At 41.0% G+C, this 21,773-nt stretch overlaps 1 protein-coding gene and 1 non-coding gene across 10 annotated transcripts in view; one reads left to right on the plus strand and one right to left on the minus strand.

The window, feature by feature from the left end:
• The window catches only part of CAST (calpastatin), a 111,258-nt gene extending 90,132 nt beyond the window's left edge, over positions 1–21,126 (minus strand). For 4 of the 9 annotated variants that reach the window (XM_032846056.1, XM_032846049.1, XM_032846012.1 and 1 more), the window contains exons 1-2: positions 20,784–21,124; positions 7,356–7,418 (exon numbers count right to left, since the gene is read on the minus strand). In XM_032846056.1, the coding sequence (XP_032701947.1) occupies positions 7,356–7,418; positions 20,784–20,858 (138 nt within the window). In that variant the 5' untranslated portion in view covers positions 20,859–21,124. Of the gene's footprint in view, positions 1–7,355; positions 7,419–20,121; positions 20,223–20,783 lie in introns of those variants that run through there. The other 5 variants (XM_032846028.1, XM_032846020.1, XM_032846080.1 and 2 more) reach the window with 4 other exon arrangements.
• On the plus strand, positions 5,565–5,686 carry LOC116863990. The gene has a single exon (XR_004381891.1). It is a non-coding gene; the product is annotated as a small nucleolar RNA SNORA28 (small nucleolar RNA).
• Positions 21,127–21,773: the final 647 nt, after the last annotated feature.

Consider the following 21,773-nt stretch of genomic DNA (forward strand, 5'->3'; position numbering starts at 1 on the left):
GTGGGAGAGGGAGAAGCAGGCCTCCTGCAGAGCAGGGAGCCCATCTGGGGCTCCATCCCAGGACTCCAGAATCATGACCCAAGCCGAAGGCAGACACTCAACAACTGAGCCACCTAGGTGCCCCAAGGAACAGCTTTTAAAAGACTATAAAGAGCTATTATGCTCATTGTTGTATGATAAAATGTTGTTGACTTTATGATAAGAATCACACATTTATCAGTCCTCAGATGAAACAGCTATTTTGCTATGGGCATGATTTCAGGTTATTGTCCCTTTGTAACCAGTCATGCCATTATCTTTGAGAAGCTAATAAAATCTAAAGAGAAGAATGAAAACACATACATATTTTAAAACTGTGTATTTCAGGAATAATATTAAACAATCTGTCCATCAGGTTTCCAGGACTTATGATTTACTCTGAGGCCAGTAAATTTAACTTCCATTCAGTTCCTTTGCTATTTTGTTAACATTTGATTCCAATTCCATGGACAGCTTTTCAGAGACAGTTCTGGTGGGATCTCAGGTCTTAGGTAATTAGGCTCATAAATTCAAAGTACAATAATGAAGGGGAAATTATGACATAATTATGACATAAATATAATGTTGATATATGCTCACTGATAAAGGCAAAGTACTTATTGTTTTTATTAGCCATTTCCTATCCAATGATATAACAATTTTTATATCACAGACACTTAATTTAAAAGCACACTATTTTCATCATCTTTACTAAAGCTCTAGCCTTCACTTCTGATGAAATAATTCATTGAATGATGATGTGTAAGGTCTTTACTTTCTAGCTTTTGGCATACGTTTCTGGGTTTTACATGCAGTTTTGTGGGTTTTTTTTTTTTTTTTTAAACAAAACAGCTACTGAGCTTAGTGAACTACCAAACTTCCTTTTTTAAATGGGAGAGACTCTGCAATATATAATCAACAAAAGAATTTGCATTCTGTCCCATCCCATGGGGGCGGACTTTTATGGCCATGCAAGCTAAATCAAAATAGGAACAATAATTAAACAAAACATTTCAGGAAGAAATTAACAGAGAGAAACAGATACATAGGCACATCCTGCCAATTTTTTAAATTCTAAGAACAGCAACAAAATTGCATATGCGCCAAGACAGGAAAAACAGGGTCTATAAAAATAAAACTAGGCTGCCCTAGACATTTTATTTACAACTCTAAAGCCAGAAAAATCAGAGAGCAACAAATATGGAATTTTGAGGGACCAGAACTGCTAGCCAAGGATGTTGTACAATTTTGTATTTATCTCTTGTGTGACGTCAGCACCAAAGCATGCTTAGATCCACACAGACTCAGAAAACACCATTCATGCTCCCTCCCTGAAAAAATTCTGTTAAAAAATATTCTAGTCAATGAAGAAATAAATCAAAATTTAGAACTAAAAAAAAGGGGAGGGGGTAGAAAGTGAGGAAACCAAAGTCCAAAAGAATCTCTGGTGCCTCCCTTAGTTTGACATGCCACATAGGCAGGCAGGCGGCTGGATTCTGGGCTGGCTCCTGGTATGGGTGTCCAGGAGAGCCCAGCGGGACTGCCTTCGGGGCACATCTCTGGCTTTGCCTCTTCCTGGGCACTGGGACATGAGCTTACACAGCCACAGTCAACTACCCACAACTACTATGGGCTCTGTTGTCATGACCCATAATCCCTTAAAATGATGTATGCTGTACTACTCTTCCAGAATTTTCTACAAAGAGCTACACCACTTGCTTGTCCCAGGAGACTTTTTGAAGTATGTGTTTCTCCCTCAAAAACACAGCAACAAAATAAAAACCAGATTAAATGCCACACTAAATGCCAAGATGCCTAAATAAATACTTTCTTAAGTCACCCACAATGATAACTCTTTTTTTTTAATGATAACTCTTTTTAATTGGAAAGACTGATCTTTCACAAAGCACATTATTTTTTTCTAGACCCTCCTAATGACATTTCTTTGTTATCTCAGCTTTAACATAATATATACACAGAAAAAAAATGTAGGGAAATACACCAAGACAGAAGTAGTGGCCATCTCTGTAAGTGCTAGAATTCCAGATGATGGTATTTTTTTAAGTCTTCAGTATTTTCTCAATTTTCTTCAGTGATTGTGTTTTAGCTGTATAAAAAGAGTTGCTAAAATCAGGGGCTCCTGGGTGGCTCAGTCAGTTAAGCACCAGACACTTGATTTTGGCTCAGGACATGATCTCAGAGTCATGAGATGGAGTCCCACATTGGGCTCCACACTGGGCATGGAGCCTGCTTAAGATTCTCTCTCTCCCCATCCCTTTGTCCCTCCCCATTGCTCGTTCTCTCTCTCTCTCTCTCAAAAAAAAAAAAAAAAAAGTTGCTATAATCAGTATATATATTAAGTATGAACATATGATATTATCATATTAATTTAAGAATACACAAAAAATTTCATAGCAATAGTTACAACTAAGTGGTAGATTAGGTAATACTGTTTTTCATAAGTACATATTGCTTTTGTGATAAAAAAAAAAAAAAGACTAATTGGGGAGCACCTGCTTAGCTCAGTCTGTTAAGCCTCTGACTCTTGCTTTCTGCTCAGGTCACGATTCATGGGTCCTGGGATCAAGCCCTGAGTTGGGCTCTGCACTCGAGGGGATTCTGCATGGAGATTCCTTCCCTCTGCCCTTCCCATCCTGCTCATGTTCTTTCTCTCCCTCTCTCTCAAATAAATAAATCAATCTTAAAAAAAATAATAAAATAAAAAAGACGAATTCTATAAAGAGAAACGGTATAAAAAATGTCGGAGTCATTCAATACTTCATGCATTTTAGAAGAAGGAAAGGTAAATACTGAAGAAAAGAATGCTACCAGTGCTGTTATTGATGGTGAAGAAAATCTGCTCCTTATCTTTTCCTCTCCGGTGCAATTTCTGTTGTCTTGTATTTATAGCTCCTTTTCTGTGCCCCTAAAAACATATGTTATTCAGTTTGAGTTCTTATAATTGGCTCTGTAAGATTATGCCCATCTTACACTTTAAATTCCATTCCTCAGGCTTTCACTGAAATATGTTTCTAAAATGCTCAAAGTCCCCCAGCGAGGCCAGATGTGTTAGTCAAATACTTTAAGTAGATATGACTGCAGGTTTGGAAAGGCTTCTCTGCTCCGGTGTCTTTAAAGGAGGTGGTGTTAAATGTTTCCATTTTTCTTTTTCCTGCTCTAGTCATTGTATCTTTGGCTTGTTAGTCAATGCAACTTTTCATTTTATAATTCCTGTACATCGGAGGACAAAGCCAATTCACAATGATTGGTACAAACAAATAAGCGAATTCGTTCCCCTAGACACTTACTCTAGTCTTTCCTCAAGCATTTGTATTGCAAATGCAACATGACAAATGGTTATTTTGGTTGCAAGATTCTGTTAAAGTTGCTGCCAACTTCTTAGGACCATCCTAGGATCATTAGTGCATAGGGGTCAAACAACAAACAAGTAAGAACTATTTACAATTTCTGGAGAGAAAGAGCTCTCATCTTCACCCAGGTGTTTACATATTACAATGTAATAGTGGTTCTTACCTTACCCTAATCATTTTTTCTCCTGGTTATATCTTCCTGAAGTCCTCCTATGTATCTTTTCTCTTGAGCTTCCAAATAAAATGCAGCAGAATAATAAAGGGAGAAAGAAAAAAAATACCAAGAAGTAGCCCAGAGCCTAGAAAGCCCATTTTCAAACTGACTTTGCTTCAAAGGCCTGGGTTTGTTTGTGGAAGCGGAACCCACATGTTTTCATACTATGCTATTTAAATGCTAGTTAAACTTTGGTTAGTCTGCAAATGGATTGCCAAAACCCAAGTGAAGCTTCTGGATCTCATTTCTTGTTCAAGAGAGCAGTAGATAATGAAATATTTGGGAGAAGGGGTTAGTTTCAGGAAATCTCTCGGTAATTTTGAGAAGGAAAGAAGATGGTAACCAATTGTGGTTGACAGATGGGGCAGATAACAAACCCAAATTACACATGATTTTATAACTGTGCACACAAAGGCTAAAATAATTTCTGATGCAAGATGGTTTCCTCCAATTCTCTCCAGGGCCACAGTATCTCACCAAGGACTAATTTGTATGTGACATAAAGAATGAAAGATTCCGGGCACCTGGGTGGCTCAGTGGATTAAAGCCTCTGCCTTTGGCTCAGGTCATGATCCCAGGGTCCTGCGATCGAACCCCACATCGGGCTCTCTGATCAGCAGGGAGCCTGCTTCCTCCTCTCTGCCTGCATCTCTGCCTACTTGTGATCTCTGTCTGTCAAATAAATAAATAAAATCTTAAAAAAAAAAAAAAAGAATAAGGGATTCCCTGGAGACAGACTATACTAGAAATATGCCTTGACTACCAAGTCGTCCCACCTGCAGGTCTGTCTACCCCATCAGATGAACATGGACAGAATCTGGGGAGAGGACGAACAATCTTCAGTCTCAAACTGTATTGAATCTCTGCAGTGATTTATGCCGCAGGAGTGGGGAAAATCCTCTGTCCCCTCTTCACTTCTGCTGGCTGGGACAGAGGAAAACAGACCAATCTGTCCTGGCTTGGCACCAAGTACAAGAGTTATAAATCTGAATTTCTCAAAGCATTGTGAAACAATACCAGAATTCCTTGAATGGCTGATAAAGAAAAGAAAAATTCCTTCTTCCTTTCTTTGAGGTGAAAGTTCAGTCTTTGGTTTCAGACTTAAAGTGCAGTCTGCCTCTTGGCTGCATTTATGTCCCCTTGGCTGCATTTATAACAGAGGTCCTTATTAGTTTCCTCACGCCCCTTATAAACATGGAAATAAGGTACTTTTTAGCCTCGTTAGGAAAAAAAAAACAAAAACAACCTAACACTGTGCTAGCAGTTGTTGCCTAAACCAACAATGCCTGTACATTCAAGATATAATATTTAAGCTTCGCATAATAACATACTTGGTGATATATGAACTAGCCGACAATAGAGAAGATTTCCTTTTTGTGTGTGAATAATTTAATCTCAATATTAATAGAGAATAACATCCAAAATTATTATTTAGAGATCTGGAGAATAAAGAAATATTATAGTTTTGAAATCATAAATTATTTGATAGATAACTTATCTGGGGATATATTTAAAAGGTGGGGGAGAGGGTGCCTGGGTGGCTCAGTGGGTTAAAGCCTCTGCTTCGGCTCAGGACATGATCCCGGGGTCGTGGGATGGAGCCTCCCCACCCCCACCCCGCATTTGGCTCTCTGCTCAGCAAGGAGCCTGCTTCCTCCTCTCTCTGCCTGCCTCTCTGCCTACCTGTGATCTCCATCTGTCAAGTAAATAAATAAATAATCTTAAAAAAAAAAAAAGTGGGGTAGATAAGAAGCTGAATGACACTCTATAGATTTTCATGCTAGTATAAAGGGGAAAAGTGTTTTTTTCATATGGGAGTATATTTTTTAATAATTTAACCAAGAAACAGGATAAAATCTTAATAAATGTTTACTCTTATTTTCTAATTTTAAAGAAACATCTGCCTTCCATGGGTACAAAAAATTCATTACAAATGTGCTTGTGAAGAAATAATCTATTTCAAGCAACACTTTGCGACAGATGATCGAAGCTGTCTGACGCAATCTAAGCCCTCTAGGCAAAAAAGTCTCACCTATTCCAGCGCTTTCCCCATAAGACCAACTGTCACACAGACTTAAACAGTGTAAAATAAATAAATAAATAAAATAGAAGTTATTATGGAGGGCACGTATTGCATGGAGCACTGGGTGTGGTGCATAAATAATGAATTCTGGTACACTGAAAAGAAATTAAAAAAATAAAAAATTAAAAAAAAATAGAAGATAACTAAAAAGGAAAGACTCTAAATTATATTTTCATGGGTACTGGTAATGAAAATGACAGTAGAAAGTTCAGAGAACCATAGTGCAGAATCCATAGAAGGTTCTAGCTATAGCAGCTTCCTTATATATTGAATATATCAAAATATATTAAATATTACAAAATTGCAGAAAAGAAAAGCAAAATTTCTTTTTTTTTTTTTTCTTTTAGAGATTTTGTTCATGTATTTGTCAGAGAGAGAGAGTGAGAGACAGAGACAGAGCACAAGCATGGGGAGCGGCTGGCAGAGGGAGAAGCAGGCTTCCTACTGAGCAGGGAGCCTGATGTGGGGCTCCATCCCAGGACCCTGGGATCATGACCTAAGCCGGAGGCAGACACTTAACTGACTGAACCATACAGGTACCTCAAGGATCAAAATTTCTAAAAACATTTTGACAATGTAGAGAAAAACATAATGATCATTGTATGTTTTCCAGTACCCTGTGGAAGGACAGCACATTCACAGGACCTGTCCATGGAGCTTTCGGCCAGTGTTGACAGGGCACATGATGGAGCATCAAGTGGAGGAAGAAATTCAGTGTCAACGAAAACTCACCCCCAAGTGGAAAGGCTCCATTTTACTCCTGTTTCCACAGAATTGATCCAAATAAAAACAGTCTTTCTCTCTCCCATTTGTTTATGAACCTGAATAAGGACAAGCAATCACTGTCCTTCTTCCTACTGTACCCTCGGGAAGAAAAATCTCCTTTTCCACTACAGCATTTGGTTCCTCCCTGTAACTCTGTCATGTCACCAACAAAATATTTAAGGTTCAGCAATTCCTATAGGGAAACCACCCTCAATAACTGGCTTCTATTCCTAAATAGAAACTATTTCTAGGGGCACCTGGATGGCTCAGTTGTTAAGGATTTGCCTTCAGCCCAGCTCGTAAGCCCAGGGTCCTGGGATGGAGCCCCGCATCAGGCTCCCTGGCTCCCTGCTTGGTGGGAGGCCTGCTTCTCCCTCTCCCACTCCCCCTGCTTGTGTCCCCTCTCTTGCTCTCTTTCTCCCTCTCTGTCAAATAAATGAAGAAAATCTTAAAAAAAAAAAAAAAAGAAAAAAGAAAACATTTCTAAAGGTTCTTTCCCCAGGAACACTTTATTTTTTTATTAATTTTTTTTTAATTTTTATTTTATTTTTTTTTCAGCGTAACAGTATTCATTGTTTTTCACCACACCCAGTGCTCCATGCAATCCGTGCCCTCTCCAATACCCACCACCTGGTTCCCCCAACCTCCCACCCCCCACCCCTTCAAAACCCTCAGATTGTTTTTCAGAGTCCATAGTCTCTCATGGTTCACCTCCCCTTCCAATTTCCCTCATATTTTTTATTAATTTTTAATGAGTTATACTTATATTCTTGAATCAAATCTTAGTTAAGACTAAATTTGCCAATACTCTAGTAGGAGCTCTTTGCAACCTCATTATCTATTTCAAGATAGAATTCACAATTAAAAGCAAGAGAAAAGGAAAACCCAGTATTGCGGGAATTACCTCATCTGATCCTTTCTTTTCTCCTGACTTGGAAGGCGATCCACTGGTTTTTTCACTGACGTGCTATAGAAATATAAAAAGAAAAGAAAGAAAGATAATGTTTAAAAGAAGGAGGTACTACCAGGTAATATAATAGTGACTTTAATCCCGAAGGGCTAAATACGTAGCCTGTAAAAACAAGGACCCCTTTAATCTTCCTTCTGAAAATGCTGATAAGCTTATAGTGACACAGGTGGCTTTCAAAAATCAAGAGAAGCTACAGATATTCATTTGGAGTGCGGAGAGTCAGTCTGTAATTAACCAGACACAGATCTGATGGTTCTTCCAAGGCGGCATCTCGTCTCCTACAAAATGCCTCACGCAATTTTAAAGCCCAAATTGTCAGTGTGGGAGACATGTGGTTCCTTGTGGAGTTGTAGTGTCTACGGACCATGTGTAACCTAAAACCATACTTAAGCCCCAGTTCAGCAAGGGCTCAAGGGAGAACCACAGCTTCCGAGTCTGCCATCACTTCTGATGATTCTTGGGAATTCCTCGGAGTTCTTCCTCGGTAATCTCCCAGGAAGACAAACCCTACACAGGGGAACAACCATACCCGCAACAACTTCTATTTATTATGGCTTTTTGATTTCGTTATGCCCAGAAACAGAATTATTTTTCTCACCAGGACAGTGGGAATGAAAGCAAGTATTTTTATGTGGCACATAAAATCTTCAAGTAGCTAATACAGTCATTTGTCTTGATGATAAGATAAAATAAGCCATAAAGTTTATTGACTTTTGTTGAAAAATTAAAAATATATATATGTTCCTGAAAAGGGTTACAAAGAATTATTTCATTTCTTGCACATTGTGGGATATGCAAGAAAGTGGGAAAAAATAACCTAACTATAAGGAAATAAAAGTTCACCATTGGGTTCAATCCCAACCATCTTCAGTTAAGCCAAAATACAAAATTATACAACATTCCCCAAAGCAGGTCATAACCTGGGGATGTAAGTCAATGGAATTATTTGAATTAAGAAGAGTGGTAGTAACAGTAATACTAATAATAATAATTTATATCATTTTTATTATTTACTACAATACAGATTCTTATTTGATACAAAAAAAGAGGCTCATGTGATTTTTTAGGGATGAAAAAACTAAGAATAAGAACTTACTGATCTTTCATACGGACACAGACTTAGTGAATGGGACAGTTTGCATAGCAGGTTTTCCAACTGTCACTATTCCATGCTAAATAGAATAAGGTAATATTTTCTTTAGTCATATCAACATGTATTTTAATTAAAACATGAATCCAAGAAATATCAGACACATGGATGAAACCCTGCATTAAGAGCTCTCTGTGTGAAAAACTAGGAGGAAATCACTTTCATATATGGAAAATTCTTCCCAAAATGTAACACTGTCATGGATCAGTAAATGGAATCCACTCACTGAAAAACCCCCAGGTTTCAAGAGCTTGGTGAATGAAGCCCAGTACAGGGCCCGTTTCACCTTGTCCCAGTCCATAGTAGAGGGCAATCAGTATTGAGTAGTTAATGAATCTGGAAAAAAAAAAAATCTAAAAGCCCACATATGTATCAGTGCTAGATGGTGAGAGCTAAGTTTTCGAAGATTCCTGAAGGCCAGACTAGGGGGCAGAATCACTCACCATATGCAGATAGAATTTAAGAGGAATGGATCTACAGTGAGAGATTTACCTGATCTGTCTCTTCCAGAAGTGGTAAATTTAGAACACTATCACACTCATTATTAATATCTTCAGATCCCTATCTTTCTCAGATTAGAGGCAGACAGTAGCAACAAAAACATGCACTGTTTTACTGAGTGTACTGAGTGCCTCCTTCACTCCTCGGGAGCTATTAGTAGTCCACTTTGGAAAGGAAAAAGCTTAAAGGGGCAGTTGCTCTTGTCTGCTAGAAGGTTCCCTGCACTCCACAAGGTCTCCCTCTGCTTCCTGTTCCATGGCTAATATATATTATGTCCCACGGCCATACAGTAAATGTGCAGACAGCCCTTTCTCCCTAAAATTTATGTATACAAATGTTTTTCTTTGAAAATTTTTAAAAGAGGCCCCTGTCTGGCTCAGTCCTAAGAGCATGTACTCTTGATCTCATGGTCATGAGTTAAAGTCCCACACTGGGCATACAGCTTACTTTTAAAAATGGAAAAAAAAAAAAAAGTAAATAAAAATAAAAGTTTTTGGAAAGTCATTTCCTGGGGGTGTTCCAAAATTTCAGTCCCACAGATTAACCAACACTGTCAGTTACTTGTTTCCATTTAAATGCTCAAAATCCCTCAAATGATGTAGGTTCTAAATAGTTTGGGAGGGATATATATGATAAATACTTTTTAAAATGTTCAGTTAGGGGCGCCTGGGTGGCTCAGTGGGTTAAAGCCTCTGCCTTCGGCTCAGGTCATGATCTCAGGGTCCTGGGATCAAGTCCTGCATTGGGCTCTCTGCTCAGTGGGGAGCCTGCTTCCCCATCTCTCTCTCCCTGCCTCTCTGCCTACTTGTGATGGCTCTCCTTGTCAAATAAATAAATAAAATCTTTAAAAAAAATGTTCAGTTATAATGACAACTTAGAACAAATATGTACTATACGAATTGGTATTTTGTGATTTCTAAAGAAGTATTTGCTCTCAGTAAAAAGCTTTTTTTTACAACATAAAGAAGTATAATGACATAAAAAATACAATCAAATGAGAACATTTTTTAGGAAACTTATGGATTTTATCTTCCCAGGTTGTGTTTTTTTTTTTTTTTTTAAGATTTTATTTATTTATTTGACAGGTGCCCCTCTTCCCAGTTTTTTTTAATCCAGGTTTTTTTTTGTTTGTTTGTTTGTTTGTTTTTTAGTAGGCTCCACACCCAACAAGGGGCTTGAACACATGACTTTGAGATCAAGACCTGAGCTGAGATCTCAAGTCAGATGTCTAACCAACTAAGACACACAGGGGCCCCAACCCACCCTTTTATTATAAAATTTTTCTAACGCAGAGAAAAATTAAAAGAATAATACAATTAGTACTGATATTCTTACCACTTAGATCCAGTAACTACTAAGACTGTTGCTACATTTACCATATTTGCATATATTATAGACGGATCTATCTCTCTACCTGTATTTGGATATGTACCTGCATTTGAAAGTAAACTGAGGGTATCCTAAAACTTTACCCCCTAAACATTTCACTAAACATCTCCTTAAATTGAAGAATTTTCTCCAAGTAACTCCAATATCATCATCACTTAAGAGAATTAACAAGAATTACCTAACACTACTTAATTTCTAGTAAATAGCAACTTTATGAATGAACCATTGCCCTGACCATTTTTCAGGGCTTAGTCAATATTCAGCAATCTATTAGCAATGTAAAATCAGTTATATCTTTTCCCTGAGAGATAGTCAAAGTGTCTGATTTTTTATTTATTTTTTAAAATTTATTATCATCTTTTTAAAATTTGAGTATAGTTAATACAAAAATGCCTCATTATTTAACTCGTGGCATAATTACACACGTTCTACATGACTGAGCTTGATGCAGTGAAATATTTGGGAATGATTACTGTCAGATTCCATCCGGTTTAGGAAACATGCTGCAAGAGGCAAGAGAGAAAACTGTGTCCACTACCACGCTCAGTGGGTGGGGTGGGGAGAGGTGAGAGAAGCATGGAGAAGGAAAGCACTGCTAGGTCCAGAAAGAGAACCACAAAACTGGTAAGCCCACAGAGGACTTTTCTGATGAGGGAAAGGAAACCACTATGTCCCAAGCTTCTACTTACTCTGTGCTAGCCTAGTGCTAACCACTTCCCATAAGAGATCCCCTTCACTCGCCACAGCAGCTCCAGAGGTCCGTACTGACGCCTCGTTTACAGATAAAGAAATCGAGGATCTGAAGGTGAGGTCCTCCTGCATCACACCACATATCTGGATTATATTCTATGGGCCAGAGATTGGGCTACTCTGGACCTAGTGAAAAGCTAGCAGAGATCTTGGGATTCACATCAAGAAAGACTCAATCCAGTGCTCTAAAATGGAAATTACAAACCAAAACAGAACCTCCGGATTCTGAAACTGGTTTGCTTTACAAAACGAATTGAATAGCCCTGTTTGGGAGGTGCCTGGGTGGCTCAGTCCTTAAGCATCTGTCTTTGGCTCAGGTCACGGTCCCAGGATCCTGGGATCCAGCCCTCCATTGGGCTCCCTGCTCAGCGGGAAGCCTGCTTCTCCTTCTCCCACTCCCCCTGCTTGTGTTCCTTCTCTCACTGTGTCTCTGTCAAATAAATAAATAAAATCTTAAAACAAACAAAACAAGCCCTGGTTGTAAATTCAGTCCTGTATTAATTAGCTGGAGACGGAAAGACAGGAAGCGCAGGATGCCAACCCTAATGCAGTAGAAACTGCATGTGGAGAATAAGGCTACAGAAGACAGCCAACGCGTGCAGTTAAGATGAAAGAGGCAGGAGTTCAGAAGCGGGGAAAAAGCAGACAAGGGACTCCACCATCTTCCCTCAAAAAGGAATAATATTCCAAACTGTTTTCACCCCCGTGGATCACTGTGTGTTTGGCAAGCAGAACTGTCCTCTGTCCTCATTGGAGGAGAAAGATTTTTATATGCTTAAAATCTTCTGCCACAGCAAACCCACAAACCTGTCGGGGGTGGTGGGGTGGAGATCAAGAAGAGCCAAGAGCAGTAGGACTGGCAGCCTGTGAGCGCCCCCCAGCGGAAGACTTGTGCTAGTGAGCCATCTGGGCACCCTCCCCATCACTACCCACATGCACAAGGGCATAGGTAACACAGAAGAAAATAAAAGCAAACTTCTACACATATATAAAAGATAAAAGACAGAAAAAACTGAGTCTCAACAAGTGCAAGCCCAACTGAGAGAGTACAAATGCTGTGTGCTTCTGAAATACCTTTGCTTCTTAAAAAAAAAGTCAGAGTTCTCTTTTAGGGGATGACAAAAACATTCTAAAATTAAATAGAAGTGATGCTTGCACCACTCTGTGAATACACTAAAAAACATTGAATTGTACTGTATGTTTTGGTGGGTGAGTTCATAGTTTGTGAATTATATTTTAATAAAATTGTTTGAGAAAACAGTAAAGGTTATTTGAAAACAACTAAAAAATTTTTCTTCTTCAACTTGCAGGCAAGGCCACAGAGATCAATATTTGCATGTCCAGTGACAGCTGTGGCAAAATCATGAAGCAATAAAAGGTTATCTTGGTGCCTCTGGACTTTCCTCATACACAGAGCTCAGCTGCACACCATTGCATATGGCAAGAAAAGCTCGTTTGGGGGTCCTTCTTAAGGTCAGAAAGCCCTCATTTAGCAGTGGGTCTCATTCTTCAGTGTAGATCACAAGCACCCGGGACCCTTGGAAAAACTCATTCCAGAGTGTAGGAAATTAGTTTGTCTAGAGTTAGGCGTCAGCATAGATGTATTTTCCTAAGATTTCCCAGCTGATCCTAATATGCAGCCAGGACTGGAGACGACTGGTTTTGAGAGATCTGTGGGCATGGTGACAAGAAGCAGAGGGCTCTGCTCTTCAAACCACCCCACTGAGTAGGCATCCACAGGGAGATTCCCCTGGTCAGGCAGGCTGGGCGGCTCTGGGGTTCCTGGGTAAACTCTTGATTGCCCAAGAAAGGAGCACAGTGCCCTGTGTTTACACCAGCATTTCCTGACTAATTCTGAGCCTTGCCCTATTTATGGCACATTGTATCTTCCTGTCTGCTCATTAGTCTCGATTTTCTTAGTTTCTTAAGCAAACAAATCAAAACTTCATTTTATACTCTTGCTTACTGATTCCTTCATAAATGTATATTTTGTCTTCCCAACCAGAGGGCAAGCTATTTTCTTATTTCTTCTGGCCCTGTGGTAGGGAGTGACAAATACTTCTTGACTGAATGACTGTTATTTCTATAAACCTCTAAACACTGCCTGAGAAGTACTTTTGCTCTGTTCAGGTCAGTAAACTAGATAAAAAAGAAAGAGGTCCCTCCCCCTCACACCCCCCCCCAAAAAAAACCAGCTTGAAAAATTAAAAGACAACGTATAAATTGATATTTCCTGCAAAATCCCCTAATATTATTCTTGTGTGTATTCTGCTTGTTAAAACAGTAATGTTCAAGCAAACAAACAGAAGGACCAAGACGTAAAGTTGGTTTTGCTTTAAAACCATCTCCCTGGAGCAGCTCTGGGCCTTTCTACCCTCAGGTAAATTCCTTGCTCTGGACCAGGGATATTTGGGATAGATGGTCTTAGGCTTGGGAGACAGAGACAGGAGACTGGAGGTGGTGAGAGGGTAGCCTTTCCCCCTTCCTTTTTGCCTCTGGAAGGCTCTGTAGTAATGTCTTCTGCAGGAAGGGCTAGCTGCAGTTGGGAGTTTCCACAGGGAGAGCCAGCTCTCTGCTAGTCCTTTCTGCATAGAAATGATAGCAGCTTCCAGAAATTTCTAATCTCTGGGTTGCCTCACCCTCCCCAGTTGGCTTCCCATCCTCTTGTTACCTGGGTAACCAATTCCCTGCATTCCATTCTCTGACAAACTCAGATGGGACAGAAAAAGCTTGGATGTGAAAGGCTATGTGACCTTGGGCAAATAATTTAACCTTTCTGTTTTCTACTTGTAAAATGAAGCTAATAGTACATAGCCCAGGGGCCGACATATTTCTGAAAGGAGCTGATGTTAATGAGGAGCCTGGCCCATTGCCTAGTTTGTTTTAAGAATACAATAAAAGTTATTCCACTCCCTTGTTTTTCTCTGGCATCAACAAGATTGTGCTGAATTATGAAACAGTAAAATGAATAAGAGATGTAAGCAAAGGTTTAAAGGTTTCATTTTCTAAGACTTAAATGTTAAAGCAGAGAATTTAGTTTCTCATTTTTTCTAGGTACAAAGCAACCAGGTTCATCTGATAAATTTGAGTTTAGTACTTTGTCTCTTATGGTTGTATATTATATTGTCTCACGTTTCCATATTACATCTAAGGAAACAAAGTGCACAGCGAATAAAGAATTCCTTTTCCAAACAATCCATCCAAACTGGTCACAGGCATGACCCTTAAATGTGCAATTCCCCATTTTTAAAATACTTCAGGGGCCCGCCTGGGTGGTTCAGTAGATTAAGTCTCCAATTCTTGATTTGAACTCAGGTTATATCTCATGATATCAGGGTCTTGAGAGCCAGCCCTGCATGGGGCTCCAGGCTGGATGTGGAACGTGCTTAAGATTCTCTCCCTCTCCCTCTGCCCCCATCGCCCATCCTCCTTTTGCACTCAGGCTAGCTCTTGTGCACACTCTTTGTAAAAAAAATAATAAAATAAATAACATAACACAAAGTTAAATACTTTGGAACACAGAGGTGTGTGCATATGTGTGTATGTGCGCACACGTGCATGTGTGTGCATACATGTGCGCGCGCGTCCGTGTGTGTGTGTGTGTGTGTGCGTGCATGCATGCTGGTATGTTGGTGGGGGTGGGAGTTAAATGAGAAGAAGAAGAAGTAATATTGTGTGGCACAATACTACCACATGGGTAATTATTAAAGATGATGGGTATATGAAGAGTTCATTATATTAACCTCTCTTCTGTGATAAAAAGTTTTGAAAAAGTTAGATGCCTCTTATCTCAAACATATGTATCTCCCTAGAGTCACCTAAAGGCAATATCTTAGCCATTTCTCTTGATTTTCACACTAAAAACTCTTAACTCATAGAGAAGAATAGAGCTGATTTATTTTTAAAAAGCGGGTGAGTAGCTACCATGTGCTAAGTATTGTATGGAAAACAATTACTCAAGAATATAAGAATATATATAAGAATAATATATAAGAATATAAGAAATAAGTAAAAGGTCTGGCCTGTTAATACATGGTATCTTTCTGCTCCTCTAAAAACATTTGTTATCAAATTCTAAAATTAAAGGATAATTTTCTGGGATTCTCATATAAACAACACATATTAAGGATTAACTGCATGGCCATAATTCTGAAATCCCAATGTTTCTCCTAAACCCTATGTATGCTTTTTCCTAACATTTGAACATTCTCATGGATAAGTCAAGATGACACTGTTAAGGGCATGCTCCTTTTGTCCAGTTTTCAGAGGTAGCATGATAGCTTCTTTGCCAAGTTCAGCTTCTGGGATTTACCTGGAGTAAGACTTTTCGAATTTTCTCTAAGTCAGAGATGCCATGAGAATTTCAACAGTTACTTTGTTGCTTTTGGAGTAGTCATTAGGATGCACTTGTGATTTTTATTTATGAGAAATGCACAGTTGCTATGCCCATGGAACTCTTTTTTTTTTTTTAAGATTTTATTTATTTATTTGACAGAGAGAGAGAGAGAGATCACAAGCAGGCAGAGAGGCAGGCAGAGAGAGGAGGAAGCAGGCTCACTGCCCAGCAGAGAGCCCGATGCGGAGCTCGATCCCAGGACCCTGAGAAGGCAGAGGCCCAACCCACCGAGCCACCCAGGCACTCCCCCCATGGAACGCTTTACAGAACCTGACACAAAGCAGGTGAACAATAATTACCTGTGACCATACTTGGCCTTTATCAAACCATTTTTGTGTTCTGTAAGTTCTCAGCAGTCAAAATGAATTCCATGCTTTTTTAAGGAGACTCTAACCATAGATCCCTTTCTCCCTGGGATAAACGCCTCCTCCAAATGAGAAGGCAACTTACATAAACAGTGTTCATTGGGTGGAGTTATTTCACATTTTTCTTAACTGAAAGACACCTGATACACTTTTATGTTTAAAATAGAATATGAAAAAAGAAAAAAAAAAAAAAAGCAGGGCACGTGGGTGGCTCTATCAGTAAGGCCTCTGCCTTCGCCTTGGGTCATGGTCCCAGGTTCCTGGGATCAAGCCCCACATGGGGCTCCCTGCTCAGCGGGGAGCCTGCTTCTCCCTCTGCCTGCTGCTCTCTCTTTCTCTCTCTCTCTCTCTGACAAATAAATAAAATCTTTAAAAAAAAAAAAAGACTATGAAAAAAAAAGCAACACAGATACTTGAACACAGTGCTATGTATTCAAGCAGATATACGTAAGCCAAATGGAGATTTATTTTTAATGGCCTTAGAGTTTTCGTTCTGCAAGATAAGTGGAGTTCCGGAGATAGATGGTGGTGATGGTTGCGGTTCAGTTTGTGAAGCGCACTACTCTCCAACCCAGGGCTCTCGGTTTGAATGCGACATTGCACGTGTTTAAGATTATTTGAACAAATAACACTTAAAAAAATGTGAATGTACTTAATTCCACTTAACACTTAAAAATAGTTAAGATGGAAAATTTTATGTTGTGTATATTTTACCACCATAAAATTTAAACAAACGAATAGAATAGAACAAAAAAATTTTCCAGAAAAAGAACAGAATAAAGAAGGGCTGCTCAGAGAAGGCTTGTACTACACCCGACAACCTGCTCAGAACTAAATGCCTACCCACCCACCTTAGAATCTCAAGAGGCCACCCATGTTTCCACCCCAGCAAGCTACATCACTGTTATAAAAAGTGCTTGTAGAATGTAATTTACTTCCTGGGAAGTGCCAAAAATGATAAGATAACATCCTCAGATGATACTCTCAATTTAAAAGTCTTATCTGCAGTGGGAAGCAAACCAGTTTCGAAACAGCAACCAAAAGGGCAAAGCTGTGTCTGACCTCTATTCTGCCAGACTCTCTAAAGCCTGTGCACTTTTTTCAGAGCCTGTTATTTGCATTTCTTACTCCTAAAAGTCACTGCAACCAAGTGGTTTGTCCTGCCATGGAAGGCTTCTGACATTCTTCCCGAACTGGCCACAACGATGGGGCCTCCCAAATGACTGTGCTCCTTGATCATGCCACCACTGGGCTCATGGCTCTAATTAGACTAAGAAACATCTTTAATTAACATGGCCTAATCAAGTCTACTTGTGACTCAGGAATGTGATTCCTGATGTCAACCCATTGACTCTCCTTCATGCTTCATCATTATTACAATGCTTATCGGAATTTTTTCAGATCTAGCTTTTTAAAGTTGTTCTGTTGGTTTCTTTTTCTACAGCCACAGAATTCTTTGGAAGAGGAAATCAATGATATTGACGGTATTCAGTGTGAAAATACACACTGAAATGTGTTTCACTGACTGGCTTTATAGGCAGCACTCCCTTAAACAAACATCATAAATACATCTTTTAATTATTTTATCTTATTCTGCCTAGATTTTTAAAGTTAGGTCATTCACAATCTTTTTTGGTATTTAAAGGATCTTAATAAAGATATTTTAATTATAGGATTTACCAGATACTTTAATTAGAGGATATTCCAGAAGGATATACCAATATTAATATTAATGTATATATTAATATATACCTATATAAAATATGTATGTATACATACATACACATACATACATATATATGATACACATGATAAAAATACATATATAAATCATATATAGTATATAATTATTATATAAAAGTATATATTATATGTAAATAGCACTATATATATTATAGAGTATATAATGCTAAATAATTTTGTTATATTACATATCATACTGTTGCATATTGTAATTTATATTACATATATGTGAAATATGTGTGTTGTAAATTGGCTCCGTGGACCTTCAAAGGATTTATGGGTGAGTTTTTGTGCATTTGTGTGTGTATTTTGCTAAAGAAAATGGTCAGTAGCTTTCATTTAATTCTCAAAATGGTCTTTGATCACCCCCTCACAACTATCAAACAAAAATGATTAGGAAGCCATGTCTAGAGCTATACTGTCTGATACTACAGCCCTTAGCCATTCATGACTTTTGAGTACTTGAAATGTAACAAGTATGAATTACTATAAGTATAAAATGAACACTGGATTTTGAAAAATTAATATAAAAAGAAGATCTCAAATATATCAATGGTCTGTACTTTGATTATATGCTGAAATAATGTTTGGAATATAGCAGGTTAAATAAAATGTCTTATTAGCATTAATTTCACCTGTATTTGCTTTTGTTAATGTGGCTACTAGGAAATTTTAAAGTATATATGTGACTCTCACAACATTTCTTCCAGACGGCACTGGTTCGGGAAGAATCAAAGCTCATCACAGACAGTTTGCTGATTCTAAGAGGCAAAAAATTTTATAGTAGTTCCCAAATTGAATTATGAGAGATTTTAGCAAAATGACAGACTACACCTAAACATAACAGGGTTAGGGGTGCCTGGGTGGCTCAGTGGGTCATAACCTGCCTTTGGGTCAGGTTATGATTTCAGGGTACTGGGATTGAGCCTGCACAGGGCTCCCTTCTCAGCAGGGTGTATGCTTCTCCCTCTTCCTCTACCCCTCCCCCGCCACTCACGCTCTCTCACATAAATAAAATCTTTTTAAAAATTACAGGGTTAAGGGGCACCTGGGTGGCTCAGTGGGTTAAAGCCTGTGCCTTCAGCTCAGGAAATGATCCCAGGGTCCTGGGATCGAGCCCCGCATCAGGCTCTCTGCTCCGCAGGGAGCCTGCCTCCACCTCTCTCTCTGCCTGCCTCTCTGCCTACTTGTGATCTCTGTCAAATAAATAAATAAAATCTTAAAAAAAAAATAACAGGGTTAAAGGCACTGATTTAAACTACCTCAAACATTCCAACATAATAACCTTTAGAGAATCATGAATTTGAAAAGAGAAGTCTGATGTTAACTATGAAATACTGCTATCCATATCTGCAGATAATTCGTGTGGTGCTTTTGATAAGAACCTTAGGACAATAATGACTCAAAGCAAAGTTTTGCTTTCAGCACATAAATAAGACGCTACATTTTAAAAGCCCAGGAAATGTAATGAGAGACAATTACAATGAAATATCTAAAGGGAAACTGAAATTTCCAATCATTACAAGTATATGGGTATGGTACTTTGATTCATGAATCTTACCAGTCCTCCCAAACCCTTATGTGGTGCCTATTATAACCCCCATTTTACAGATGTGGAAACAGGTTCAGAAAGGTTGACTCATTGCCCTTTGAGAAAAAGAACTACCGTCTTACTCTCTACTGTGTACACAGTTTACTGATTCCAATATAAGGTTTCTCTCTAAAGAGTGTCTGGATCACAATAACCTTGCTTTTCCCAATACCACATGCTGAGAAAGAGGTGTACTTAAACTAAGTTTTTGAAGTCCTCACATCAATCAATGGGATGTAATTATTTTGATGTTCACCCATCAACACACCTTTTGCGTATTTTTTGTGGAATAAAGTACAGAACAGATCTTGCTCTCTCTGTCTCATTCTCAACAAAGGTCTTGATCTCAGTTGCTTCTGCTCTTCGGACTTTGGGTTTTCTCCTTGCCACCCCTCGGGGCTGCCTCTCCTCCTTTATGTTGGAAAACGCATGTCCGAGAACATCTCCTCTAAAAGTTTCGAGCTTTGCTTACAAGTTAAAAACTCTAGATCTATGCTCTCTGCGAGCTGAGTTCATTTTAGGGATCCGCATCCAGGGGCGGAATTCCTCCAGCAACAATTCCTGCCGCATTCAACTTGTGAGCCGGGCAGAGCCTCCTGCATCGGCTCAGATCGATTCGCACGCCCGGGCGCGCGCCTGCATACCACAGTAGGGTGAGTCTCGGCCTCTCCCGGAGCCTAGAGAGGAGGTCGCACCTGGTCCCCACCCCTTCCCAGCCAAAACCCGGACAATACTTCACCCTCACTCCCGGAAAGGCAAAGGGTTCAAACACATTCCCTTCCCGTTCCTGCCCAAGCACGACCGCTCCTATTTACCGTCTTGTACCACCAGCTTGCGAATGCCATGGCGACAACCGGTTTGTTCTGAGCCGCGCGGCGGAGGGTCCGGCGAGGACGCGGGGTGCGGAGCGGCAGGCACGGGGTTACCACGGCGCCTGCCTTGGAGCGGGCGGGCTCTGAGCTCTGCAAGCCCTGAAGCCGTCGGAGGCGGGGCACCGGGGCGGCGCCCGAAGCAGGCCCCGCCCCCGCCGGCTGGCCCCGCCCCCGCCCGATTTGGCTCGAGGTTAGTTAGGGAAGATGTTTTATTTCTCCGGGCAGCCACGCCCTGCAGCTTGGGCTTTACACCCTAGAGAGGGTTCCGTCTTCCAGTTAAACTACCCCACCCACTCTGGGGGGCCCGTATGAACTTCCCCGCCCTTGCACCCCTATCCTTATTTCACCCACCTCTCACCGCCCAACTTTTCCCGACGCGGGCTACCCCCTGTGGAGCTCGCGCCCCGCCCCGCTCACTTGGCCGCGGTGGGGAAAACCCGGCCACCTCCAGCCACCCGCCCTGCGTCGGGCACCGAGCCCCGCGCCCTTCCCTGGCCCGGGCGGGGGGGCCAGGCAAGGCTACGGCCAGAGGAGGTGGCCCACGGCTCCGGGGCAGGGGTCCTCCCAGCGTTCAGCCCTGCGGCTCCGAGAGGAGCCACACTCACCTCCTGGGTATGGCGGGCCGCTGCCGCGCGCCGGGGCCGCGGGGAGGCAGCGGGCTTCTGACCCGGCTGAGACATGGCAAGGCCGCTGCAAACGGTGCCTCCGGGAGGGCACTGCGGAGACTAGAAGGGACGCCCGGGCGGGGCGCTCTGGGAGGGAGGGAAGCAGCGGAGGGGCAGGAGGGCGCGCGCGTGAGGCAGCTTTTCCGACCCAGCCCCGAGCGCGCGCGGGGGCTCCCCCTTGCCCGGCCGGGTCCTCCCCTTCCTGCCCGCTGCTGGCTGTTGTCCCCACTGTAGCGGTCCGGGGCTCCCGGGGCTAAAACTTAACACCCTCGGCCCCGTTGTCTTCACCCAGAGGTCCTCCCCGCCTCCCCGGACTCCGCGGCTACCCGTGGTCGCGGGGAGGAGGGGCTGGAGGTCTCAGGGTCCCTCCTTCCACTTGCCCGGACATAACTTTCATAACTTGTGCAACGGGAAAGCGGGACCAGGGCGTGGCGGGGCTACGCCTCGACTCTTCTCCTTAAAAAAATCTCCAGAGTTAAACACCTTTTCTGCCGTCTGCCTGGTGTAGTTTGGAGGAGAATTTACCAACCCAAATCGGGCCCAAGCCTGGACCGTCTAGATAAGGAAGAGGATCACAGAAACAAATTGGTCTGTGCAAGGGTTTGTGTGTGTGTTTGTGTAGGTGTGTACGCTCGCCTGTGTATGTTTTATGTCATCTCACTTTGGGTTTTTTTTTTTGGTGGGGGGGTAGTGATTTTGAAAGTTTAGAACGTCTTATGGGTAGGAAACCTTAGGCTCCAACTCAAACGGAAGAATAATCCCAGATTTAAACCCTTATAGCCTTTCTGGAGCCTGGTCGGTTTTGTTTCCGAGGCCAAAGTGTTTTTAGTCTTTGACTCATCTTAAACAGCACTTCCTGGTTTGGACTTGGAAGTGAACTACAACAGGCCTGTGTAGAAAATGCTCATCTGCTGAGACTGTTGGCCTCCA

This window comes from Lontra canadensis, unplaced genomic scaffold (genome assembly GCF_010015895.1).
Source record: "Lontra canadensis isolate GAN:19392208 unplaced genomic scaffold, GSC_riverotter_1.0 scaffold4, whole genome shotgun sequence".
Taxonomy (NCBI): Eukaryota; Metazoa; Chordata; class Mammalia; order Carnivora; family Mustelidae; genus Lontra; species Lontra canadensis.